Raw genomic sequence first — 24,817 nt, 5'->3', positions numbered from 1 at the left:
TTTAAAGGAGTTTCCTCAAAGCTGAGGTTTTCCTCAATCGAAATTTTCTCAGATATTCCTTCCACCTCTCTCTGTTTTTTGCATCCTCCTCACGCAAATCATTCCCTTCAAGGCACTCGTTTAGCAAGACCCTCCATGTAAACTGGGTCACCCTCTCTTCCTTCTGTCCTCCAGAATACACCTACAGAATTGCAGTTACTATAATATACCTAAGTATATTATATTAGTGATAATAATATCAAGTGAATGACAATAGAGAATTTGAATTTTCGTTTAATTGCCTTCAAAAAAACATGCAGGAGACCTCATTCCAAGTATTACTGAAACAACCATGACACACTTTCTCCCAGAACCACCTTTCAGAAAACAATTTCAGTCACTGTTTTTTATATGAATTTTTGTATTCCAAGATTATCACTTTTAAGAAAATCACAATGAATGATGTACAATATATGATACATACCTTTCCGGAAACCACCTTTAAATTTTTAGTGTTAGGTTTTGTAGTATGAGAAATTTTCTCTCTCTCACACACACTGATAAATTGAAATATATTCAAAAATTTTGTGTGAAACAATCAAAAGGATTTTTCGATGCAATTTTTATGGTTTAGATAAATTTTCTTTAACCAAAATTTTTAGAAATTACCTTTAAAAAATAAGGGAACCAGAATAATAAATAACGAAATTAGTTAATCGAAGTTTTCATGAATATCTGGCATGTACTAGAAAGGATTATCACAAAAAATCGGAATACTTTTCTTTCTGTAGAAAGAAAAAAACTTCATACAACCTCGCCATCGAAGTTCTTCTTGTTCAAACGTTTTATTCAAATTTTTCATGCAAAGTTTACCGATTGCTTAAAGCAAAAGAAATAAAACATTGCAATGTCGAGGAGAAATTAGGTAACTGCCAGTAGTCAGCATACAGAGTGAAAACTAGTTTATTGGTGAGCTAGAATTTGCTTGTCGACATGTTAAACTCAAGAGCTGCACACTTCAGATACCACTGAAGCCTTACTTTTGCTCTACCAGTGATGATAGTCCTAATGCAAATGTAAAGTGTTATTTGTGTTCTAGACAGGAATCGATGTAGCAACGCCAAACCATGAAGAAATAGTCGTATAAACTCAATAAACTTACACAGGAATATTATATTGTAATCAAGCAGTTTGATTGTATAGTTGGGAACTATCCTATTTTTAAATCTGCAAGCTTTTTTCTTCTTCAATCTTTATTAAAAATATTAATGCAAATAATATGCAAAAGTATTTTTGCAAACATTTGAGATAAACCATGACAATGTTTTCACAATTAGTTTATTTATCGAATATCCAATTAAATTAAGAAACGTCACCATTTTGGAAAATTCATGTACATTCTGATGAAAAAATGCCTTAAATAAACAGTTGGTGCAAAGCGAATGATAAAGTGGAAGAATTTGTACCGAGTAGGTGAATTTACATAAGAAATGGCTGGTTTGTTTGATAGTAGAGCCTTGTCAAATTTAGACATTAAATTATTATCTTGAATATAGACCAATTCTTTTTGACAAGGAATTGTACTAAGATAATCATGGAATCTGTTAAAATATTCATTATAAACATCCTGGGCTTCTAGTAGCATTTCTTTTTTCATGTTTTCTTTGTACTCTATTTGTCTTGACATAATATTGCTTTGAGTCACATAAGAACCTGAGCAAAAAACAAAAAAATTATAACTAGATTTGTTAAAAATTTAAAAAAAATCATTTTAAATATCTTTGAATAAAAAAAAAATTTAATAATTATTTTAGTTTAACATGAGAAAGAAAAATGAAAGAAAGAATCTTTTTTTTGGATAAATTTTCCTAAGTAATACAAATGACATAAAAAAATTAAAACTATATTTTTAGGTTTTTATACTACTAAAAAAAATTTATTCTATCGTAAGTGGTGCTTTGTGTTTAAACATAAGAATCATGAATATTGCTCAAATATATTTCCTTGATTGAAAATTGTGTCGGAGAGGTTGTTCTTATAATAAAAAACTCATTTTACTTAAATTTAGTTACCTATAGGCAAAATATTTGTTCTTCGCTGATTATATCCTAAATCTATGTTTTTTAAATTAAATCATAGCAAAATTTATTTATGAGGGTGTGAAATACGCCTTATTTCTCAGACAACTCCTGATGTCAGCCGAAAAGCAAGCCTTCGTACCTTCTGTACTATCAAGCAATTATCATAACTTGAAGGAAAACTACGCAAGTGCGAGTAACTGCGAACCCGTCAGCCTTCTATAATATTGTTTTGATATTGCTTTGAGCACTTCTTTGGGCACTTAATCCTCAGGTTAAGTTCATTTCACAAAGCGCTTCGCCAACCGAATTTATTGTGTGCAGTATCTGAATCTTTTCCTTTTGTCTAATGACTCACATAACCAACATGAACTAACACTAACAAATTTACTCCTTTCAAAACCAAAAGGTGTTGAAAATTTCATTGTTGCATATCGTGGGTTGAACAGGTCAGGTAACAACTATAAACAAAAATTATTGCCCGTCGTTTTTGGTTTCTTGATATTAGACTTCCCAACTGTATATTCAATTTATGCGTTAAAGTAATGATAACTTAAAAAAATAAAATCAATATATATAATCATACCTGGTGTTAGTGTTATAACTTTAACATCAAATTTTTCTAATTCAATTCTAAGAGCTGAAGACCAGGCATCGACGGCAGCTTTAGTGCCAGCATAAACGGATAATGTAGGCAACGGAACCACAGAACAATGGGAAGTCACATTTATAACTCTACCTGTAAGAAATGAAATAGGTATATTAACTTTTTGTTAGCTATTCTAATCTCAAAACTATTCAACTCAATAATATTTACTGAATTGAAATATAAACCCCCATTCATAAACTTCATCAGATAAAATTACCTTTGTATTTTCTGATCAATGGCAAAAAAGCTTTCGTTACGTGGATAGTTCCTCGAAAATTGACATTAATCTGATTATCAATCTGATTCTCTGTTAACCACTCATATTCGCCAAAAACCATTACTCCAGAGTTATTGACAATGCCAAGAAAATCTTTAAAAAATATGAACAGTTAAAAAGTAATATTAGTAAAAGAAGATTAAAAATAAAAAGATGACAAAAAAAATAATTTGATTCTTAAAATTTAAAACAAAATCATCCTTCTATACAAAAAAAAATATTTAGAATTTTTTATGAATGTCTAGTCGATTTATTATATGTACTATATTACAATAATAATAATACAAAAGTCGATTATTATTTTAAAATAATGGACTTATTAATTTACATAGTTAAATTTGCAAAAAGGACTGCATTTATCAATCTTAGTGAAATTTTTTCCACCTCCAAAAGCCTTTCTATAAATAAATTGATATGGTAAATCACCTCTTAAATATTATATTCTTAAATATTTATTCTTCAGCCTTGAACTTTTCAACCCTTATCTAATGTATGTTGAGGAATTTATCTTTGATAAAATTGATAAAATGAAGATTATAATAATTAAAAGAAATTAGTTAGTTCAGTTTTATAGAAGGTGTCCTGGTAGAAAGGTGAGCATTTTTTTTTTTTTTTTAAATTTCATTTTTTGGTAATGTATTAAAAAGTGACAATTACATTTACGAAGCAATAATGAATATATTTTGAAAATTTATTAAATATTTTGAAAGTGCCAAAATTATCTGGCTTAAATAAATGTTAAAAATTTCTGCATCTTTCAAAACTGAATTTGGCCAAATCACTGAAGCTACTCCTAGGACATATACATGTATGAAACTTTATTTCTGGAAAAAAGTGAAGAATGTTTGCAGCTAGTTTCTTCAAAAAAACAAAAAAATTTCATTATTATTTGTTTTTTTAATCATGTAATTATTTGTTAATCACTTCTAATCGTTTTGAAATCTAAACTCAAACATTTTAACTTCATAATGTTAAATAGATAGACAAGAAAAAGAAAAAGAGTTGCATTCAAAAAGGCAATAATAGGAAAATTAATTTAATATAAAGTTTTTTATATGCTTAACTAGTTTCTTGATAACAGATTTAACTTATTAGACCTTCTTCATTATGTGCTCTATTTTAACCCACCACATAAAGTAAAACTAATTAGTAAAAAAAATACTTTATTTTTTATATAGCATTCAAGATCCATAAAAATTTTACGCACCCTAAACATTGAGAAATCCTGCTCTGAATAAAATTCAAAATTTAATTAAATTTCTCATTATTATCAGAATTTTAATAACTTTGTTTAATTGCAAACACTCGAACTCGTAGCAGATTTAATGTAAACATTCCTTCTGGGATAAATTTGTAATTTCCAATTATTTAAACAAACATAAAAATTATTTCATTTAAATAGACTGAACAAGGGAGGGTTTTGTTTTATTCAACATGTACCATTAGAATTATATTTTAAGTAATAAATTGCAGCTTATAATATGAGAGATAATTGCACCATTTTGTAATGTTTTGATAATCTTTTATTGAACCAATATAGAATATTAGAAGACCCACTCTTGTTCATTAATATTTTGTTTAATTTTTATTGTTCTAAAAACATAAAATACAATTTTTTTTTTTTAATTTTGGATCACAAGTTTTCCCCGAATATAAAAGTTTTGAGGGCTCCCTAAGTAAAGAACATGTTTTAAAAATTTGTTTGTCTGTGGGCACAAGATGTGTTGACAAGCAATATATCGACCAATTGTCTAATGTTCTGAAGAAACAAGTATCATGCGGAACAAATTGGGTTTTCCAGAATGCACTTCAAAGCTATTTTCAAGAAAAAAAAAAAAAATTATGAAGGTATTAAAATGTCACACTATACTGATAAGACAGATTAAAAAGTGCCCCACGGAAACCTCCTAAAATAGATAAAATAAAATACAAAAAAATAAAACTAAAGACTTCTAAGTAGATTGTCTAATAAATGACATCGGAGAAAACAGTTTTGAAAGAAAATTGTGGAAAATTGAAAAACTACCATTGTAAATTTATTTCCAGTCCAAATTACTTCAAACTAGAATTTGAGCAACACAATTTATCATCATTAACGTAGTGATAGGACCGAAATTAAATTTAAAGGCACTTTAGAGGGGAGCTGGTTTTGTAAGGAGCTTTTAGATTTATTTATTTTATTATTAACGCCCGGTACAGAGGCTCAGCCAAACCGTAGGCCATTGCTCCTGCGCAAGTGGCTCTTCTATTCATTTAATAACAATGAATTCAATGCTCAAAAACGAGCTGATTAATATTAACAGAAAAAAAAAAAATTAAGATTGAATAATCAAATGACTATCTTTTACTACCATTCTCAAAGAATTATTATTCATGTTTGTTTTTACTTCATCATTTCCTCATATGCCTCCGGTGGTGAGATTCAATTTCTCACACGACTTTCACTTACTTATTAATTAAAATTTGTTATCATTAAATTTTTAAAGTTTAGTTGTATTTAACCGGATGAAAATATTTGCATTAATAACAAGTTCAGAAAATAAGTTGTAACATCTAGAAGCATTGGCCGCCAGAAGCAGTTCCACCATAAACCCTGTAGGAGTGGTTAGATTAGATTAAATTAGGGCGGCCTCAAGGCCTACGCCACCGCGACCCCTATGGATCTATTGTGGCTCCCCGACATTAGAGCTCACCCTCCAGACTCGTCCGCTTAATCAGACTCTTAATTCTGGAGAGTGGTTCCTGGGTAAAGCTCTCAGGCCTTGGTTTTTCCTCCCCGAGAAGTAACATCCTTAGCCACACGAGCCCCTCACACTGACACAACACGTGCAGTGCCGTTTCCACTTCTTCCTGACAGAACCTACAAAGGCTATCATCTGCCAGTACCATGCGATGCATGTGTTTTCTGAGCCTGCAGTGGCCGGTTAATAGACCTACAATCTTCCTTATAGCCCCACGACCTTGACAGATTAATTCTGCGGTCAGCCAGTAGGAGTGGTTGCTATTGTTGGGTAAATCTATGCTCCTCCAGGATCCCCTTCAACCTATTTTTCCGAAGAACATGTTTAAATTTAAAGTATTTATCGTGTTTATATTTGATTATATGTACAAACTGTAAATGTTTGCAATGTTGCTCTTACGGAATAGATTAGTGGGATAGATAGGATAAGTGGAATAGATAAGTGTGCTGTTTTTGAGATCATCTCACAAATCCTGGACAAAAAAAAAAGTGAGGCCCTTTAGTGTACCCATATTCTATTAAGTTAAAAAAAAAAAAATGTTGAAGCTATTTTTTGCTAAAATAATAAAAATCTAAAGGAAAAATTTAAGTAAAATCGCATTGTCGGATTTCGGACCAAATACCTTAATCGAAAGCTACAATAGTTCCAAAAGGAAAACTAAGATAAAGCGTTCTTCATATTTTCGTTTTTGAGATATTTTATTAACAAATATGACGCATAATTACTAAACACATACGTACGTATATGTGTATAATGTGTGATTGTAGGTATATACTTAATTTTTACAAATACATATAAGACCTACAAGCTACTGCTAAGGAGAAAAAGAAAATACAAACAAACAGCGGTAATTTTTTTTTTTTTTTTTTTATTCAGAGGCTTCAAAATACATTTTCCGGTGAAAAAATATTTTGGCAAATTTGATCTCTTCTCGCAACGCTTCTTCTTTCGAAATGTTTTAAAAATAAAGAACTCGACCTGCACTTAATCCTTAAATAGGATTACTAACCAGCTTGTTTTCAACTAATGTAGTTAAGGGTAATCTCTAATTAAAACTTCTTTTTTAGAGTATTTTAATGACTACTTTTATTAAAAATAAAACAGTACTCGGTATGCTACCAAGTTATTAATTATCAATGCACCAAATTTATTTTTTAGAAATTTCAACACCTGTCCATCTTTTCAGCGTCACGCATACTTAAATTACTTAAATTTGTTAACTAGAAACCTACTTCGTACTTTACTTGTAACTCTTAGTTTTATTTTGCTTACTAAATAAAATTCAATTTTATCTATCACCAAGCCCTGTAAAAAAAACCTCATATTCATGGAACATTTTCAGAAAAAGTCATCAGGTAATGAAAACTGTATTCAAAATTCAAACTAGAGGAAATGCTTATTTATTTATTTAAAAAAAAAAAAAGATTTTAGTCAAACGAATAAATTATGAAGTTTTTACACAGATCTATTTCAAATTCACTATTCCAAAAATTACTCACCGTATTCCTGGGCAGTAACAATCTTATTTACTTTTGTTTGGAGATTGTTGATGCTCTCTCGATCCGTAACATCTAATCTAAGTACATAGGTATTTTCTCTAAGTTTCAAATCATCAGCGCCTTGGCTGTTCTCATTCAGCACACAACTAAAAACGGTCATTCCTAATTCATTGCAATGTCTGGCAAAAGAATATCCCAACCCTGAATCACAACCTGTAATTAATACGGCAGTCTTAGCACTAACTTTACGAAAGCTGTTGATTTTGTAAAGGTTGTATAAAAATGCAACCATTGTGGCTATCGTTATAAAGTAGACGCAAACAACAATTCTTTCGCTCTGAAACAATTCAAAGAAAAAAAGGCATTTGAAATTCAATTGAATCTAAAGTTGTCATGAATTATGTACACTTCAGAAATTACAATTTTCTAGTTATCATCAGAATGCTGAACCAATATAACTTTAAAAGATTGCCTTTTCCCCCTTTTTGTTTTATTAAAATATAATTGTATAAAGTGCCAAATTTTATCATTAGTATAATTTTTCTTTTCTACATACAACACAGTTCTTTGTAAATGCACAGCATTAGTAAATTATTTCATTTCCTTGTTTTGTCTCCTAGAAAGACTCCGAGGAATATTCTAAATTCTTCCCATCATAACGTCCTTTTTCCAATGGATATATTTTGTGTCAGCTAATAAGGGAATGCCAGTTTTTCTAGTACCGTTCAATAACTTATCTAAGCGTTAATTTTCTGACGAATACAACATTTGTCTATAGGGCAGCACTTCAACGAACTTGAAGATATCCTATTAACCGTTTTCCAAAATAACCCAAGAGAAGGCGGAAGATGCACTGGATCCATTTAATTTTTTTGTGGCACGAATTGTGACCTTGCTTGTTCCTAGCACACTTTCTTTCGGTTTCAGTTATCATTTGCTTGATCACAATACAACCTTCTTCCGATTCTTTCATTAATAATTAGTAATGCTGCATCTTACCTCCTCGCTTCAGAAATTAAAACTGCGGAATCAAGAGGAATTTATGGGTTTATAAATGTGCAAAACTGCAACGATTTCCATGAACAACACTTTAGGAAATCGGTTTAGTCTTTAGAGAATTTTATAGTTGTATCCAAATAACGATTTTATGGCCGTAAGCTGACAGAATGAAATTTCCTTCTTGGCAGATTATCATCTAAATGCACTATAATTGACTCGTGTCATTGTATGAGCATTCCACTTTACATATTTTATTTCTTGTTATTGATGTTTTGGACTTGACTATTTAAAGAAAATTTTCAAATAAAGAGGGCATAATAAAATTATATTTTTTGTCTTTTGGATATTAACTTTCTTTACAGGGTTAGAACTATTTGGGAAACGGCTTTAGGTCCGGGTCGATAGGGGCGGAATAGATTTGCCTAAAGGAGCGGGAGTCGTTAGAAAGAAGAAGTGCTTGTAGAATTGGAAATGTAGTTACAATGGATTGCGTTCAATTAAAAGAAGAGGGACTGAAAAAAATCTGATAAAATAGATTGTAGTAGGATCAGTTACGAGAGAGGTGGTTGTTGGGTTAGGGAAAATGCTTATCGGTTATGGAATATATTTAATTTCGGGAACGAATATCGTCTTGAGCTAATGGAGAACCTAACATGACGCTAAAAAGATTCGGTAAGTGTGATTGGGGATTTTTATTGGTCACCTTGTGGGAAAGCAAAATCTATAGGTAAAGTAATACTCCAGTATCCTCACTTTTGTGCATGAGTTACAACTATTGAGGTTCTGTAGTAACTCCTTGGCGACCCATCGATCCAAATTAACAAAAATCTTCAGGCATCTTTTGATTTGACCTACTCTAGTGACCAATGTGTAAAAACAGTCTAAACTCGCAGTAAATTTTATTAATCATTGATAATATGGTAATTAATTTTGAAAAAAAGTTTGTTGTGATATAATGTACTTCTTAAAATAATGCATTGCGCCTGTAAGATACAATCAAAAAAATAATCTGGTAACATGCCAGGCATAGCAGGTTCATAAAAACCATGTAACCATGTGATTAAATGGAAAAAGAAGCTCATATTATTTTTATTTTATGGATGCAGATTTAAAAAAATTCTTGCTATTGTTTAAAAACTAATGCAAAATGATTTGGATAAAATCCAAGAAGAGACATTTTATATTTTTTATTCAAACAATATTGAACTATATAACTTTCCCGCGTGATGACGTGTACTCATACCACTATCACATGTTATCAGCTGTAACTTTCCCCACCACTATTTAAGTTTAGTACATATAGCTACCACATTTGTCAAAGATTTCTATCAGTCTAGGTAAAATTAACTCTCTGAAAGTACGGTTAAACGTTTTCGCAATTTAATTTGAATTCAAATTTATAAGGTAATATTGATCAGATCTTATTAATGTTTGATAGCGCCTACAATCTAGCTTAGATCACAATTATGTTAGAAGATATGTAAAAAAAAAAAATCTATTAACTAATAATATTAATGGTAGCTCTTAAGTTTTTATTTTATGGTTATTGTTATGCCTATAGTTTTGAAACACAATTAATATAGTTGCTTAAAACCAGAGTTAATGGATTTTTTTTTTCAGTGAATGTGTACTTACCTTTTCTCCTTGCTAAAAAGTACTGATTGATGTTAAATCAAAGGAAAATTTCTTTGCCATTAAACATCATTTCAAACTTGTAAGTGCATTCACAGAAATTTAGTAAAGTTACTAAAAGGTATGTAACTAGTAGAGAAATTATTGTATATTCATTGATTTGTTGTACATTCACTGATTTATTGGCTTCAACAAAATGCTTCAGTGTACAATAAACTTTAGATTTCAACCTATTGACCTGCCCCTCTTTTTTAATAACGCTATTCTATTTAAAATTAATTGTTAACATGACCTCAAACATTCATTCTTTACAGAACGTGTGACGTGGACATATTGTTTGTGTATAAACATACACTGCTCATAAAAAAGAAAATAAAAATCTCTGCTGTAAGAAAAAGTGTTAGGATCGTTTCATATTTTAAAGCGTAAATTCTTTTTCTCCTTGATTTATTTGACATTAATTATATCCACCTCGACCTGATATCTTTTTTTTTAATAATTGAAGGTTGACGTGTTTTATTACACATTTTATCTGAGTATCTTTGTTAGTATAATTGTACTAGATATTTATGATTACTCTAAAATTTGTTAAAATATTCTTTGTTTTAGTGCTTCATGGAATAAATCGGTATCATTTTAATTAATTTCTGGTTCTTACCGGCATTTTTGTTTTTCAACAAAATAGGATATAATAGAAAACCTCAAAACGACTCAATTTTAATAATCTTTTAGTAATGTTACAAAAATTTGGTTTATAAACTTGAATTAGTGCTGTCACCAGATTTACTTATTACAGTAAATTTAATTTATTATAAGGATTTAAATTATGCATAAATATAATAAATTTTCGCTAAAAAAGGTTAGTGGAATAGGTAATTTGAAACTAAGAATTTTAATGGAGCTTTGTCCATTCCATTGCTCTCTTTTAATACATTTTTCAGTATTGTTTGAAACTATAATTTTTGGGACTATTCACGGAGAATTGTTTGCGTGATATCTGGTTTTCACTTCTTTTTGATCAAACATATTGTTTAATTAATCTTTGCTCCAGGATTTTGTATTTATTCTTGTTTGATGATTAATCTTTACCAATGAAATTGATTAAACTGTAAATTATCATTGTTTTTTGTGAGGCTGTAGGTAAGAAGAGCAACAAAAATGAGGTTAAAAAATCTTGGAATGTAGGGTTAGCTCAGGGGATAATGGAATGAACTCCCACATAGAGGACCCTCATTTTAAAATATAGTGTAACTTAAATTTTCCTTTTTCTAAGAAACTCTAAAGCTCGGTGATGGATAGCGTTTGTGGCCGAAACAATACCAGCACAGAATAAGGCTTCTGAGCCAATAACCTGAGATTTGATGCGTCATAATACGAAAATAAAAAATAATCTTAGTATATATATTTTTGTGATTTATCAGCATTAAATTTTTCCAATCATTGATTTAATAAATATAAATTCTTTGGTCATTTCAATGATTATTTTGTTTATAAATGAAGACGCGTCAGATTCTAGTATCGCCTAGAGCGTGTACAATGAACTCCTCCATGCAGTGTTCCATAATCAGACTATAACGCCGAATACCTGGTCGTGAGCTGAAAATCTACCGGCGAAAAAAAAAAACAAATGCAACCACGTGCAATCAAACAGCGGGACCTATTCTGAAAGCCTAGGCTCTAATAGTCAATTGACTTCTCTCTCTCTCTCCAATTTTGTTATGGTATTTGTAGTTACTTTTTCATTTCAGCATGACGACTTACTTTAACTATCCACCTCCAGCCCTCCAGGAAGAACTGAAGAAGATTGCTGCAGCAATTGTACAGCCTGGAAAAGGAATACTTGCTGCTGATGAATCTACTACAACTGTTGGCAAACGACTAAAAGTAATTTCTTTATAATTATTTAATTATAATTTTTCAGACACTTGTTTTAAAAAAACGAGTTATTACGAAAAGAACCTGTTAATATTTATCAGCTTTTTAAGAGAGTGATTATTTTAATTTACATTGCTAAAGATAAGCACAGAAACGTGGATGTCTCTTAACTATGTTGTAGATAGAATGTAGAGTCTTTTAAAGGTTTTGGATCTCTCGAATTCCATTACTTTAATTTGAAACGTTTTCACGAATAAATTCGTTTTTAAGATAACTGATGCAGCTCCACCTTAAAGCTACTTTAAAAACACACTGTACAATGTTCGGTATATTAAAATATGTGACAAAAATAAATTGCTGGTATGTGAATTGACAGACTAGGTTCTGAGTATATTTGAAATTTTTTCCAAAAAGCGCTTTAAACGATTTTCTTTAGTTTTAGAAGTAAACGTTTTTGGACTTGGCCTTAGATTTTAGTTAACGTATTAATTTGAGAAATCGTTTGGTGTTTTCTATTCGCTTTTTTTCGCAACAAATAACGGCAATCGCATGTAAAACATGTCTGAAATTACAGAGTGATGACTCCTAATTTGTAGGTATATTCAACCTATTTACTAATTGCAGGAGCTTTACTGTCCTACAGTTGTAAATTTAAAATAAATAGAAAATATTTAATTAGAAAATTAGAATAGTGTTCGATAAAAACATCTAACGGTAACAATTCCTTTTTTTTTTTTTTGTACTTTCGTTTTAAGAATGTTAAAATTAACCTTGAATTTCTTGAACTCACATAAAACTTGTTTGAACTTAACTTTTGTTTTTTTTTTTTTCTTTGTCAAGGGTGAAATTATTTCACATTATATAATCTCATGGTCAAGAACAGCTTGTCACTTCAAGCCGACTCATAATTTTAGTAACGAAAAGAATTTTTTTTCTTTCCTTTATTGTGACAATTTTTCTTTGAATTCGCAAACTAGGAAAAAAAGCAAAAAAAATTAATTAGTCAGAACATGTACGTTGCAGTTTAGGAGCATATCCAGAAATGCCAGCTCTCCCGAAAATTCCTCGTGATAAAAATAATGTTCACGAAAAACATTTCCAGCTTCATGTGATATTCTTACTTTCAGTTTATACAAAATATGATGCAGTCATCTCGATTGTTAAGCTCTCAGAGTAACCTTAAGGTTAGCAGTAACTCTCTGCATTATTTTATTTTCGATGTTTTCCTGCTACATTAAATAATGGATATTATAGTACATAAAAAAGTGACTCTCCGTCTTTCTCTATGTCAAGTTTACTAGCTGGTAAAAGTTCGCCATTGAAGAAATAAAAGATAGGAAATCACGAATTGATGTGAAAAGAAGAAGCCATCTTGGAACATTTTAAAGAAAACTAACTTGGAAACATTCAAAGTAAAGTACGTTTTGTTTTTTTGGACGACCAGATCTAGCGTGTGAACCGGGCTTCTATTTAACTTTGATTCTAATTGGCTCTGTATTTGATACGATTTGTAATTTCAGACAAAATGTAAAATAAGTCGTAGTGTACAAAACAAGCCCTCAAATTAATTTTCAAAACAAGTGTAATCATCCTTAAGATTATGTAAGTGATAGTACATTCCAGTAAAAGTGGCACTGGAGCAAAACTTAACCTATTCATCCATAACTACCTCTAATTGAAGTTCCTGAATAAAATGGCTCCAAATAAAAGTTGTTCAGGTATAACACATCTTTATGCTAGTATATTAAAAGTAAATTGTTGCAGTAATTTTCGATAAAACCTGTAATGATAAATCAATTACAATATTTAAACATTGATTTGAGGCAACTTCGGTGGAGGGATTGTGATTGCTGCGTTACAGTCGAGTCCATAGTGATACCCAGTTGAAATTTTAACTTTAAGCCTTTTGAAATACTCAGTCAGATCACTAATTCTCCATTTTATGTCACTAACATACATAACGACCTCAAAATCTCATATGTAAGTGATAAATCTAAATCTAAATAAAGAAAATTCCCTGACCCTCTTCCTTTCAGCACAAATCCTCTTGTTCAAAATCTTGCTTCCACAAGGATTCCAGATTTTTCTCCACGACAATTGAAACGCTGTTGGCCTCGTGACCATCTGCTGTAATGTAAGAAACTTCAGCCTCAAGCTGATCCAGTCATGAAGTCTTCTATTATATTCTCTGATTGCATTTTAATCTTTGTAGATTGCGAATAGCAAATTAATAAATAAATAAATAAAAGCTTGTTGCGAGCTAGTGTTCAAATCCACCACCCAAAATATCTTCTGAAAACCTATTTATCTTTTCCGGGGGGAGGAGCACCTCAAACGTGAATTGCCAGTGAATTTCATACTATTAAATTTGACATTTCATTATTATCATTACTGATTTCTACAAATTGCTCCTAAAATTTCAGATTTCAAGCAGTCGTTATTATAAAATTTTACGGCTGCAGTTGCTTATGGGGTTGGAACAAAATAAGTTTGCGGCTGTCCAAAACTGAATAAATTTTCTGGAACTTTTTTTGAGAACATTCCATTTAGTGTTGTAGGCACTGGGTTTCAAAAACTACGTAAAATTTATTTCTTCCCTAATTTCGCTTATGCACTAAACGAAATGACCACGATCCTAATTAAAAAAGAAACTACTTTACCTGTCTTTAGCCTCAATTTATTTATTAGGGGCAGTTTATTAAAAAACATGAAATCTATGGAAGTGAAAGATTTTAGGAAGTTTTTTGAAAGTACAATACGCAGAAATCAATATTTTTTTTAATCATCAACATTTTTTACATCATTTTTAAATGAGTATTTTCTTAAAGGACATTGGTGTCGAAAATTCTGAAGAAAACCGCCGCTTATACAGACAACTTTTGTTTACTACGGATAAGAGCCTATCCCAAAACATATCAGGAGTGATTCTTTTCCATGAGACATTATATCAGAACGCTGATGATGGGACACCTTTTGTGGAACTTCTTAGGAGCAAAGGAATCATTCCCGGAATCAAAGTAGATAAAGGAGTTGTCACGTTGTTTGGGTAATATAAATCTTTGTTAACATATTAACATAACACACCTTAAATATCAAGCAAGATTTTTCAAAACATGTTCGTTTAGCTTTCTTTTTTTTACATCGGTAGTGGCATGCCTTTAGATTATGAACATTAATTTTCGTGTTTTTTAAATACTATTAAATATTCACAAATATTGCGTATGAATAAAATAATCATTGTTCGAATCCAGCAGCTGACCCTTAGATTTTCTCTTCCTAGGAGCTTCTTACAGCTCACTGTCCGGTGATGGACAGTGTTGTCTGTAACGAGAGAACACTGTCCGGAGGCCGGCAGTGCACTGGAAAAAGCTCCGGGCGCTAATGACCTCAGCTGTTGATGCGCCAAAAAAAAAAAAAAAAAAAAAAAAAAAAAAAAAAAAAAAAAAAAAAAATAATCATTTTTATTTATTTATTTATTTTTTAGTTCAGAAGAAGAATGCACCACACAAGGTTTAGATGATCTTGGTGAAAGGTGTGCCACCTACAAAAAAGATGGATGTCACTTCGCTAAATGGAGATGTGTCTTAAAAATTGGCAGAAATACTCCTTCTTATCAAGCTATTTTGGAAAATGCTAATGTGCTGGCGAGATATGCTTCTATTTGCCAAGCTAACAGGTTAATTTGTAATCCTAAAACTATAAGTAATAAGTCTGAGCTTATTGGAAGTACACTTAAATCAAGAACTTCTATATCAAAGTACATAACGATATAAAAAAGTTGTAAAGTATACTTTACTCTACTCGCCTAACCCAGTATACGCTATCCGCTGAACTATTATATTTCTGTGACAAGAGGCGGGTCCTGTTACCCAGGGCATAGAATTAGCATGTTTAATTAATGGAACATCTTCCAGGATTTTTTGTGTTTACTTGAAAGACAGTACAATAAAACGGTTCGCACGGTGCTTTTGGTAACAGGTTCTGGACAAATGAATTAAGAGGATGCTCCATTCTGGGTCAACTGATCAGCAACTTCATTACATCTCATGCCAGAATGACCCGGCAACCACTCAAGGATTATCTTTTGTGCCGGGAAAGTTGTCTCAGGGACTCCCTGCATTCCAAAACAAGGGTTTTAAAGGCTGCTAGCGTTTTAAGCGAATTCTGGATGTCCGGAAAAATTGAGAATCCTTAACTTTCTTTCCTTAGCGCTAGTTCAAATAGAATCGATTTTGCCGGAAAAATTGTGATGTAACTACCAAGAGAACTTTCAATAAAGGTCTCTGACTCTAGCATCAGAGCCACCAACTATCTTGGAACCTTTTAAACCTGCGTCTCTCCGGTCTGTGAATGGTCCTCGGTCTGAAGGTTGTTTTACAAGGGCATTCAAAGCTGAATTTAGGATTAATTTGGTCTCCTCTCATGCTTAAAATAGGGCCCGTCTACCTTGTTAATTTCTCCAAAAGCCTGGCAAAGAGCTTATTCATGTCAATTTCCAGAAGACGTCAACCTATTTGAACTGGCCCTTGCCTCTACCTATATCAACAGGAACAAAAAAAGATGCTTCAGAAACTCTTCTAGCTTTTTTAAAAGTTCCTATGATTATCTTGCACTCTTGCGGGAGATTTCTTGGCGTTCTGTTCCGTAGTTGGCCACTACACCACAGAACCGTAGATCATAATGGGCCCAATTGTGATGCATACTGCCAATGGGCATTTTGTATCGAAGCCCTACGTTTTCCCACAGGCTCAAGTTATACCACGAAGAGCTGTGTAGCCCTCTGTATTGTCTTGGTTAAGTGAGGATTCCATGTGTGTTTCGAATCCGTGGAAATGTCAAGATACTTAACCTTATTAAAGGCGGCCTTAAGAGTTTCGCCTGCTTACTTTTGTCGTAGCTTGCTTCCTCTTTTTTTGGTGAAGGAGACTAGAGTGGTTTGAAAGGGTGTACAGTCAAATGTACCTACATCAGTATTCTATCATATTCAACCCTTTCTGAAGCAGTTTCACTACAACAATGTCGAGTCTGTCCCTAACTACCACAGCAATGTCATCAGCGCAACCCATGACAGAATTTTCTTGAATATCAAGTGTGTTAATAGATCATTTATAACCACTCACTTCAGTAGCTGAGGATAGCACCCTCCTTGAGGACACCCTAAGCAGTAGTTTGTTTTTCCAAAGAACGTCTTCTCTTGAGCACGAGGCTAACCCATCGATTCACCGTGGGTTGTAACCCACTCAAGTCCATCGCCAAGGTGATAGATGAACGCCCTTTTAATTCCAAAAATACTCCTAGAGCCAGTTCCTTTATCTCTGCAGTTCTTAACCTCTGCTTCCAATTTTCTGACTATACAATTGAGAGTAGTCTGCAAGATTTGCCTGTTTGTTGATTATAATGAAGAGCATCCACTCTAGGTTCCCACGATGATATACCTCGCTTTTCTGTTGTTTTTAGCAAAGACTATGAAAGACTGTTAGATCGATCTGAGTTCTCATACTAGGCTTCGGCAGATAGGGCTTGTCTTAATTGTTCCTCTATTTCAGCCTTGGCTCCAGAAAGTAAACCTGAAGCGAATGTTCCAGCTTGTCCTTTCCCGTTATTGAAAAGTCTCTGTTAGGCCACCGTAATTAATTTTTTTGTTATTAATTTATGTCAGTTGTGCGAATGCCATTGAGTTCTTGCTGACAGTTAGTCGATGCAAGAGGTTTTCAATATGTTTGACGGTTATCTGAGAGCGGCTTGTTTATGTTAAATAGGGTGAAAAAACTGTTCTGTATTTCCGCATTCTAGGTTGTTTCTTCTAGTAAGTGATAAGAGTTCTGTCATTCTCTTATTCGTGGGTGAAAAATGTTTGGGTGAAGGGTGGTTAGTTAATTCAATAATTTGCTTATTTCTACACTTAGGCCAATATATTTGTGTGCTCAATTGTTAGGTATGATAAAGTTGGCTGTTTTTATGGTTTTCGTAAACTGCTGTTGGAATCTGATTCCAGGTCTGTAAATAGTGCTCATGTAATAAAAAATATGCGTGTTACGACAGGTAAAGTCAGCGAAATTATTCAGTACTGAGGATCTAACGATCTTTTCATCATCTCATTATCTATATTTCTGATGACTATCTAAGGTTTCAGCATAGATCTTTTAAAATTAGGTTTGATAAACAAGCCTGCCATTCTAGAATTTAAAACCAACGTACTATTCTTGTTAATTGTTACATAACGATATAGCCTTCATTTATTTATTTATTTTACAAACCTATAACATGTTTTAGGTTAGTTCCAATTGTTGAACCAGAGGTATTGCCTGACGGTACTCACGATCTAGATCGAGCTCAGAAAGTGACCGAAACGGTTCTTGCAGCAGTATACAAGGCGCTTAATGATCATCATGTCTTTTTGGAAGGTACCCTATTGAAACCCAACATGGTTACTGCGGGTGTGCAGTGTCCAACAAAATATTCGCCCGAAGATGTTGCTCGAGCAACTGTTACTGCTTTTCAGAGAACCGTATGTTTTCAGATTATTTTGTTTATTTATTAATATGAGTAGATGAAAACACCTTGAGATATTAGCATTCTATAAATGTAATACCTGAATTTATAGTGCCATGTAGAAATGATTTCTGTTCTTTAATTTTGCAACTAAATTACACACTTATAATGCTTGATACATTCTTCTAACAGGTACCTCCTGCGGTTGCTGGCGTTACATTCTTGTCGGGTGGGCAAAGTGAAGAAGAAGCTACCGTCAATCTAGATGCTATCAATAAATATGTAGGTCGTAAACCTTGGCCTCTTACATTTTCATTTGGACGTGCTCTTCAGGCATCAGTGTTGAAAACTTGGAAAGGACGTGCAGAATGTGTTCCCGCTGCCCAAGAAGAACTTATTAAAAGAGCGCATGCAAATGGGGAAGCTGCTTTGGGTAAATATGTAGCTGGCACTGTCGCCAGCGCTGCTGGTGATACTGACTTGTTCATAAAAAATCATGCTTATTAAGATTAAGAAGCCTCCTTGGCTCATATTGTTATAGTGCCATGGTTGGTGCCTAAATTGAATAATAGTCCTCTAAATGTCTTGCTTAAAACACAAATGATCTATTTTTGGAAATGTATTAAATTTTTCTTATAATAAAGTGTTATGAACACAGTAACATCGTAGTTGATCTTATTTAAGAATCCAGCTGAATTTCCAAAATTTAGATTAGGCAGATAAATAGAATAAATATATTCTATATTTATAATATTATATTAAATATAATATTATCATATTAAAGTACTTAATAAAAATAAATTTGTATATTTATTACACATCAAAGATCAGAACCAACTTATAACTAACTTATATTGACTAAACGTTTAGCCAGTGCGTTAATGTACCTTGAGCGGTACCGTAGGGATGGTGATGATTTTTTAAGCCAAATTGTTACAGGCGACAAAACATGGGTGGCACATGTTACACAGCAGCAATCAATGGAATGGCGACATTCTACATCACCCAAGAAAGTGAAGTTCAAACTATTTCAGCCCAGAAAATCATGTGACTGGGTTTTTGGGACAGGAAGGGGGTGTTGCTTGTGGATTTTCTTCCTGTGAATCAATTCTGCAACATATTGTGAGACTTTAAAAAACCGGCGCCGTGCAATACAAAACAAAAGGCGTGGTATGCTGACTAAAAGGGCATCTTTTTGCTCCATGACAATGCCAATCAAATTCAAGATCTCATCGCATCATTTGGCTGGGAACTACTTGATCGGCCTTCGTACAGTCTCGATCTAGCGCCTATGGTGTACCAACTATTTCTGCTCTTGGAGATGCATCTGGATGGTCAGCAGCGCGACGATGGTGATGAGGCCCAAACGATCGAGTTGCAATTGTTGTCAAATCAGACGTCTATGAGATGGGATTCAAAAACTGATTTTATGATACAAAAATTGCCTTATTATTAGTGGCAATTACGTAGAAAAGAAGATTAAGGTATATGCTTTCTTGTAAAAATAAAAATCTTAAGAAAAGTATACTTGTTTTTCTATTATTTCAAAATGGCACTTTAAAAAACACGCCTCGTATTGTACAAAAATGTTTGCAACATTTTTAAAAAATTATAATAATGTGAATGTATAACTTTGAACTTTATAAATAATAGAAACCTCAATATTCTAAATATTCTAAAATGCATTACAATTCAGTAAATAAGTTGTAATTATGTAAGAGACAATAGTGAGCACATATCTTATCTAGTTTTACTAATTATTTACATACATTTCTTGCGCCCAATTTAAGTCAGCTCGCGATCCACCTCTAAGAGAAAATGTGCTTTGGAAAAACAGATTTTGGAAAGAGAGAAATCGCTGTCTTGTTTAGTGAGTCGGTATAGATTTGAACGGAAAACATTATAGATTTGAGAGATTCCCCTGGTAAAACTATATATGTACATCAAACTGTTACTTGGTATGAATAGGTCATGACAATAGAAAAGATCACACGAAGTAATGGAGGACTCGCCATTACTGAAGCAGGCTATCACATTGTGAATCTTATAAAAAGTTAACTGGGAAATGTTAGTCAGTCTCATACGGACGCCGAAATTAAGTGTGTATAGTACACATGCAATATCGAATGTCATACGTTATGCAGTAGCTATGAAATAAAAAAATACCAAAAAAAGAAAGAAAAACTTGAATCGTGAATTAAAAATCCTCTTGTTTTTATACTATCCTAATGAAATAACTAATAATTTTTTAGATGAATGTTACAGCCAATTAATGTGTTGGAAATTTATTTGTTGATTAAACAAACTTGTGAGGGTACATTCCTTTAAAAATAAATAGATTGCAATAACAGCAAGAATGCAATTGCTTTTTGATGCAACAATTTTTCAAAACATCCGTAGTGAACACTGAATAGAGATTTAATTTGTAAAGGTAGAACAGTGTTACCGAGTAGGTAAGTGGGCTTCTTTCTTCTTTATCTTAATTTATCTCATTTCTATTTTTTAAATTTTAGTTATTTTATGATCTTATTTCCATTGAAATTATGAAGAGTTTTACATTATTGATAGGAGGTGCACTAATAATTATATCTAATATTCTAAATAAGGCAAAGGATATGCTGAGTGGTTAGTACAATGGACTCCTCTGCAGAGATACCGAGACCTGCCAGTCTTTAGATTTTTTTCTTTCTAGTAGCACACTGCCTGCGAAAACAAAAAAGGCTTCTGGCATTAATGACCTCAGATTTTTACTAGCCTTAATTAAAGTAATAATAATAATACACAATTCAAAAAGCGTCCACCCACCTTGACAGATAATGATACAGACAATGGTGCAACTTAAATGCAAATGGAAGTTTAGTTATAATTAGCTAGATAAAAAAAAAACATCGTTTTTCATAAAAATTTCAAGCATTGAAAATGTTTTATGAATCAATAGAAAGGGAAGGGATTAGCTATGAGGTTAGCATACTGGACTCCCACGCGGAGGTCCCGGGTTCGAATCCAGCAGCTGACCCTTAGATTTTCTCTTCCTAGGAGCTTCTTACAGCTCACTGTCCGGTGATGGACAGTGTTGTCTGTAACGAGAGAACACTGTCCGGAGGCCGGCAGTGCACTGGAAAAAGCTCCGGGCGCTAATAACCTTGGATGTTGACGCGCCTTAAATCATTAAAAAAAAAAAAATAATAATCATTCCCACTCTTTATTAAACACTTAATGACAATTTGTCATAAGTTTAATTGTATTTATGACGGGAGCAATCAACTGTAAATTTGAAGAATCAAATAAATTTGCGATAGAGAAACAATTGGGTTAAGTCAGCTGTGTTTTTAATTAGATTCCTAGCATTTAATTTTTAATTTAAATTATCATTTCACTGTCAAAGTATTCTGATATTAGTAAATTCTATAAATTTCTTTAGTAAATATGACGACCCGTTACAGAGAGCCACCAAGTTTTTTAAAGGAGGAACTCTATAAAATTGCCAATTATCTGATGACTCATGGTAAAGGTATACTTGGTTTGGATCAATCCCCCGAGACAATGGGAATCAGGTTAGAGGTAACACTTTCTTAATTTAGAAATAGATATGATTAAATTCAATGGTATCACTTGAAAATTTATCAAATCTTATTTGCTTCTCCCATTTATGCAGAGGCAAAAAATTTGTATGTTACTTGTTTTTTTGTGTGTTTTATTGAGATGATGTTAAAATAATCTTTATTTCTATCTAATGAAATAAAAAATGAAACCTATTTAAATCTAAGCTACAGGATGATGCATGTTGTGTGATACAACATACATATTTCTCTTACATAGGGAAAATGTTTCTATTTTCTGCTTAGGGATGTTCTACTAATTACTGATATTATTATTATTATTATTTTTTAATCAGTTCTTGGTAACAATGTATTAAATGTGTGAACTGTACTGCAAAATTAACATGCAAATTAATTGTTTTGATTTAAAATGAATAGTGTGAACTTTACAATTTTTAAATAATCTGCGTATGTAATGCCAAGGCGAATGCAAAATTTATATTTTAAATAGGTAAGTTTATGTAGAGTGTAAGAGTGCAACCTACAACAGAATGCTTTTAGAATTGCAATAGATAAGAAATCTATTGAAAAATATATAAGCATTACCTTATAAGGCATTAAAAATAGATTTAATTTTATTATTAATTTGTATACTTTTTTCCAGGACTTGCAAGTAGAAAATACCCAAGAAAATAGACGAAAATTTCGAGAAATTGTAATCTTAGCAGATGATGATTTGGCAAACTACTTTTCTGGTATTATTTTCCCCACAGATGCTTTTTATGATCTAATGCCAAGTGGAGAAACTATAGTACAATGTCTGAAAAAGAAAGGAATTGTATGCGGTGTGAAGTTGGATAAAGGACTTCTTCCACTTATTGGGTTTGTTTATGTAATAATTATTAATCATCAAATTAATTATTAATGACCTCTATTGATCTGACTAATTTTATTTATGGAATTTTTAATTTCGTAATAACGTAAACCTTTATAATTACTTTATTTCCTCAGATAAATGAGTTTGTAAATTAATAATTTTATTATTAATATTTTCAATAGAAATAGTATTTAAAATTAAAAATTCTTTTATGGTATAATTTCTTAAATTTTGCTTTCTGAATCCCATTTTTCATTGTAATTCTTGGATCCTTGATGAATGTCTGAGCAATTTATCACCAGTTGGTATGAAGCGGTAGATCATAAGAGAAATATCGTAAAAAGGAGCAGCTATCGGTCTGCAATTCTATTTACTATGGAAGTCTATGCAAGGCGAAAATAATGTGTTGGGGATACTTCAAAGGGTGACAATCAAACAGGAGTTCCCATTCTGCAAAATTACCCATTTTGTTTTCAAAAATTTGTACAGTAATGTATTTAATAAAATATACCTTTTCATTTTCAGATCAGAAGGGGAATGCACAACTTCAGGTATATCTGATCTTGAACAGCAATGTCAATTTTATAAAAGCTTTGAATGTCACTTCGCAAAATGGAGATGTGTATACAGGGTTGGAGACAATTTGCCTTCATCTTTGGCAATATTCAATAATGCTGAAATATTAGCGAGATTCGCTAATGTGTGCCAGTATCATAGGTACGAAAAAACAAAAAAAATATCAAAATTAATTTAAAACATTTCCATTTTTTTTATCGATTGCTCGGTTAATACAAAGTTCGAATTTGATAGTAAGTTACAAACTGTGCATGGCAGGTTGGTACCTATAATTGAACCGGAAATTCTACCTGAAGGAAAACATACTTTACTGAGAGCCCAAAAAATTGCTGAAACAGTCTTTTCAGCTTTAATCAAGTCACTAAACAATCATCACATATATTTAGAAGGAGTAATATTGAAAATTAACTTCGTCACGCCAGGTATGCAAGGACGGTCGGTTTACACACCAGCAGAAATTGCTGCAACTACACTCACAGTACTGAATAGAACGGTATGATAATTTTATTCTTTCATTTAAATTTATTTTCTCTTTTGTTTTTGTCTCGATAACAGTTTATTCTCATTTATTATAAGTATTCAAATAAAAAGTAATGTATGATAATCATATGTATCTAATGATATGTATAATATATTTATTTAATTTATAACTTTAATGCGTTTTTTTTAATTCTTTAATAATTTTCATTATTCAAAACAGAAAAAATTCGGAGATTTGTTTTATACAGAACAGTTTTATACAGTTTTATTGCCTGCTACGTTATATGCCAATGATTACTAGAAAACAAAGGAGCAGACCATTTACCAGAAAAAAAAACATTTTTTAATGATAATTTTTAGTTACTCTTAAGCCCACACAAGATTTTCAAAGCTTCACACATTACACTGAAATTAATAAGTGCCTAACAACCTCTCACTATAACTTCTAATTAACTTAAACACCTTTAAAATCTCATTGCTCAAGACTATAACAAATTAGGTAAGCTATAATTATGGAAATAAAACTTATGAATCACTGTTAGCATGTTACAATTTAAAAAAATGTAACTTCACGACACACCTGAACTAGAAATCTCCCTCTCAATACCGAACAAATAACCATAACACCAAATGGTGAAAATTCAAGATTTTTATTTATAGAACATTATCAAATGGATTCCAGATTCCAGCCGCGTTAGCGGGTATAGTTTTTCTCGCTGGTGGTTCTTGTGAGGATGAGGCAACAGCTTTTCTTGATGCAATTAACCAACCTATAGGTCGTCGCCCCTGGCCATTGTCATTTTCTTTCGCCAGAGGCATGCTACATTCTGTAATGCACACTTGGGCTGGAGACGAAGATAAAGTTGAGGATGCTCGTAAAGTTTTAATGCAACGAGCTAAAAGTAATAATTGGGCTGCTCTTGGAGAATATGTTCTGAAAAAGGAAAAGATGTTACAGAAATTGAAAAAAGAAGAAGAAAAAAGAAAAGCCTTATTGGGATTCGAACATAATAAAAAGCTTAAGACTCATGCGTTCAACGACAAAACTGAAGATTCAGATGAATCTGCTGCATCAATTTAAATTAGCTTGAACAAATAATTGAATAAAATATTTCAAAATTTAA

At 32.0% G+C, this 24,817-nt stretch overlaps 3 protein-coding genes across 7 annotated transcripts; 2 read left to right on the top strand and 1 right to left on the bottom strand.

Moving 5' to 3' along the window:
* Nucleotides 1-1,303: 1,303 nt before the first annotated feature.
* Nucleotides 1,304-10,144, bottom strand: sro (SDR family oxidoreductase shroud). 3 transcript variants are annotated; one of them, XM_074119397.1, is made up of 6 exons: nucleotides 9,858-10,139; nucleotides 7,513-7,560; nucleotides 7,224-7,436; nucleotides 2,924-3,076; nucleotides 2,644-2,796; nucleotides 1,304-1,692 (listed from the first exon to the last, which is right to left on the bottom strand). In XM_074119397.1, the coding sequence occupies exons 3-6, from the start codon at nucleotides 7,381-7,383 to the stop codon at nucleotides 1,352-1,354; spliced, it is 807 nt and encodes a 268-aa protein (XP_073975498.1). In that variant the 5' UTR covers nucleotides 7,384-7,436; nucleotides 7,513-7,560; nucleotides 9,858-10,139; the 3' UTR covers nucleotides 1,304-1,351. The 3 variants fall into 3 exon arrangements, with proteins under 3 accessions (XP_073975498.1, XP_073975496.1, XP_073975497.1); XM_074119395.1 differs by having other exon boundaries at nucleotides 7,224-7,560; nucleotides 9,858-10,144; XM_074119396.1 differs by lacking the exon at nucleotides 7,513-7,560 and having other exon boundaries at nucleotides 9,858-10,136.
* LOC141449718 (fructose-bisphosphate aldolase-like) lies at nucleotides 3,553-18,882 on the top strand. Of its 2 annotated transcripts, none has more exons than XM_074119394.1 (6): nucleotides 3,553-3,576; nucleotides 11,603-11,738; nucleotides 14,558-14,775; nucleotides 15,214-15,405; nucleotides 18,003-18,237; nucleotides 18,414-18,882. In XM_074119394.1, exons 2-6 carry the CDS (start codon nucleotides 11,604-11,606, stop codon nucleotides 18,726-18,728), a joined length of 1,095 nt encoding a protein of 364 aa, XP_073975495.1. In that variant the 5' UTR covers nucleotides 3,553-3,576; nucleotide 11,603; the 3' UTR covers nucleotides 18,729-18,882. The 2 variants fall into 2 exon arrangements, with proteins under 2 accessions (XP_073975495.1, XP_073975494.1); XM_074119393.1 differs by lacking the exon at nucleotides 3,553-3,576 and adding an exon at nucleotides 9,467-9,626.
* Nucleotides 18,883-21,141: 2,259 nt separating this feature from the next.
* LOC141449717 (fructose-bisphosphate aldolase-like) lies at nucleotides 21,142-24,817 on the top strand. Of its 2 annotated transcripts, none has more exons than XM_074119391.1 (5): nucleotides 21,142-21,782; nucleotides 22,425-22,642; nucleotides 23,163-23,354; nucleotides 23,448-23,706; nucleotides 24,376-24,817. In XM_074119391.1, exons 1-5 carry the CDS (start codon nucleotides 21,648-21,650, stop codon nucleotides 24,772-24,774), a joined length of 1,203 nt encoding a protein of 400 aa, XP_073975492.1. In that variant the 5' UTR covers nucleotides 21,142-21,647; the 3' UTR covers nucleotides 24,775-24,817. The 2 variants fall into 2 exon arrangements, with proteins under 2 accessions (XP_073975492.1, XP_073975493.1); XM_074119392.1 differs by having other exon boundaries at nucleotides 21,143-21,782; nucleotides 23,472-23,706.

This window comes from Rhodnius prolixus, unplaced genomic scaffold (assembly GCF_049639745.1).
Source record: "Rhodnius prolixus isolate KJV_2025 unplaced genomic scaffold, Rpr scaffold_2, whole genome shotgun sequence".
In the NCBI taxonomy this organism is placed as follows: Eukaryota; Metazoa; Arthropoda; class Insecta; order Hemiptera; family Reduviidae; genus Rhodnius; species Rhodnius prolixus.
The sequence above is the reverse complement of the archived record's forward strand: the minus strand, read 5'-3'. Positions and strand labels throughout refer to the sequence as shown.

Bases quoted from the DNA above. Each gene is read 5' to 3' on its own strand.
- sro (XM_074119395.1), bottom strand. From the start codon at position 7,515: ATGGTTGCATTTTTATACAACCTTTACAAAATCAACAGCTTTCGTAAA. The intron at 3,077-7,223 runs GTGAGTAATTTT...TATTTTTTAAAG, and splicing joins TGTTACTGCCCAGGAATACG to ATTTTCTTGGCATTGTCAAT. The intron at 2,797-2,923 runs GTAATTTTATCT...CATTTCTTACAG, and splicing joins ATTGATCAGAAAATACAAAG to GTAGAGTTATAAATGTGACT.
- LOC141449718 (XM_074119394.1), top strand. From the start codon at position 11,604: ATGACGACTTACTTTAACTATCCACCTCCAGCCCTCCAGGAAGAACTG. The intron at 11,739-14,557 runs GTAATTTCTTTA...ATTTTCTTAAAG, and splicing joins CTGTTGGCAAACGACTAAAA to GACATTGGTGTCGAAAATTC. The intron at 18,238-18,413 runs GTATGTTTTCAG...TTCTTCTAACAG, and splicing joins TTACTGCTTTTCAGAGAACC to GTACCTCCTGCGGTTGCTGG.
- LOC141449717 (XM_074119391.1), top strand. From the start codon at position 21,648: ATGACGACCCGTTACAGAGAGCCACCAAGTTTTTTAAAGGAGGAACTC. The intron at 21,783-22,424 runs GTAACACTTTCT...ACTTTTTTCCAG, and splicing joins CAATGGGAATCAGGTTAGAG to GACTTGCAAGTAGAAAATAC. The intron at 23,707-24,375 runs GTATGATAATTT...AATGGATTCCAG, and splicing joins TCACAGTACTGAATAGAACG to ATTCCAGCCGCGTTAGCGGG.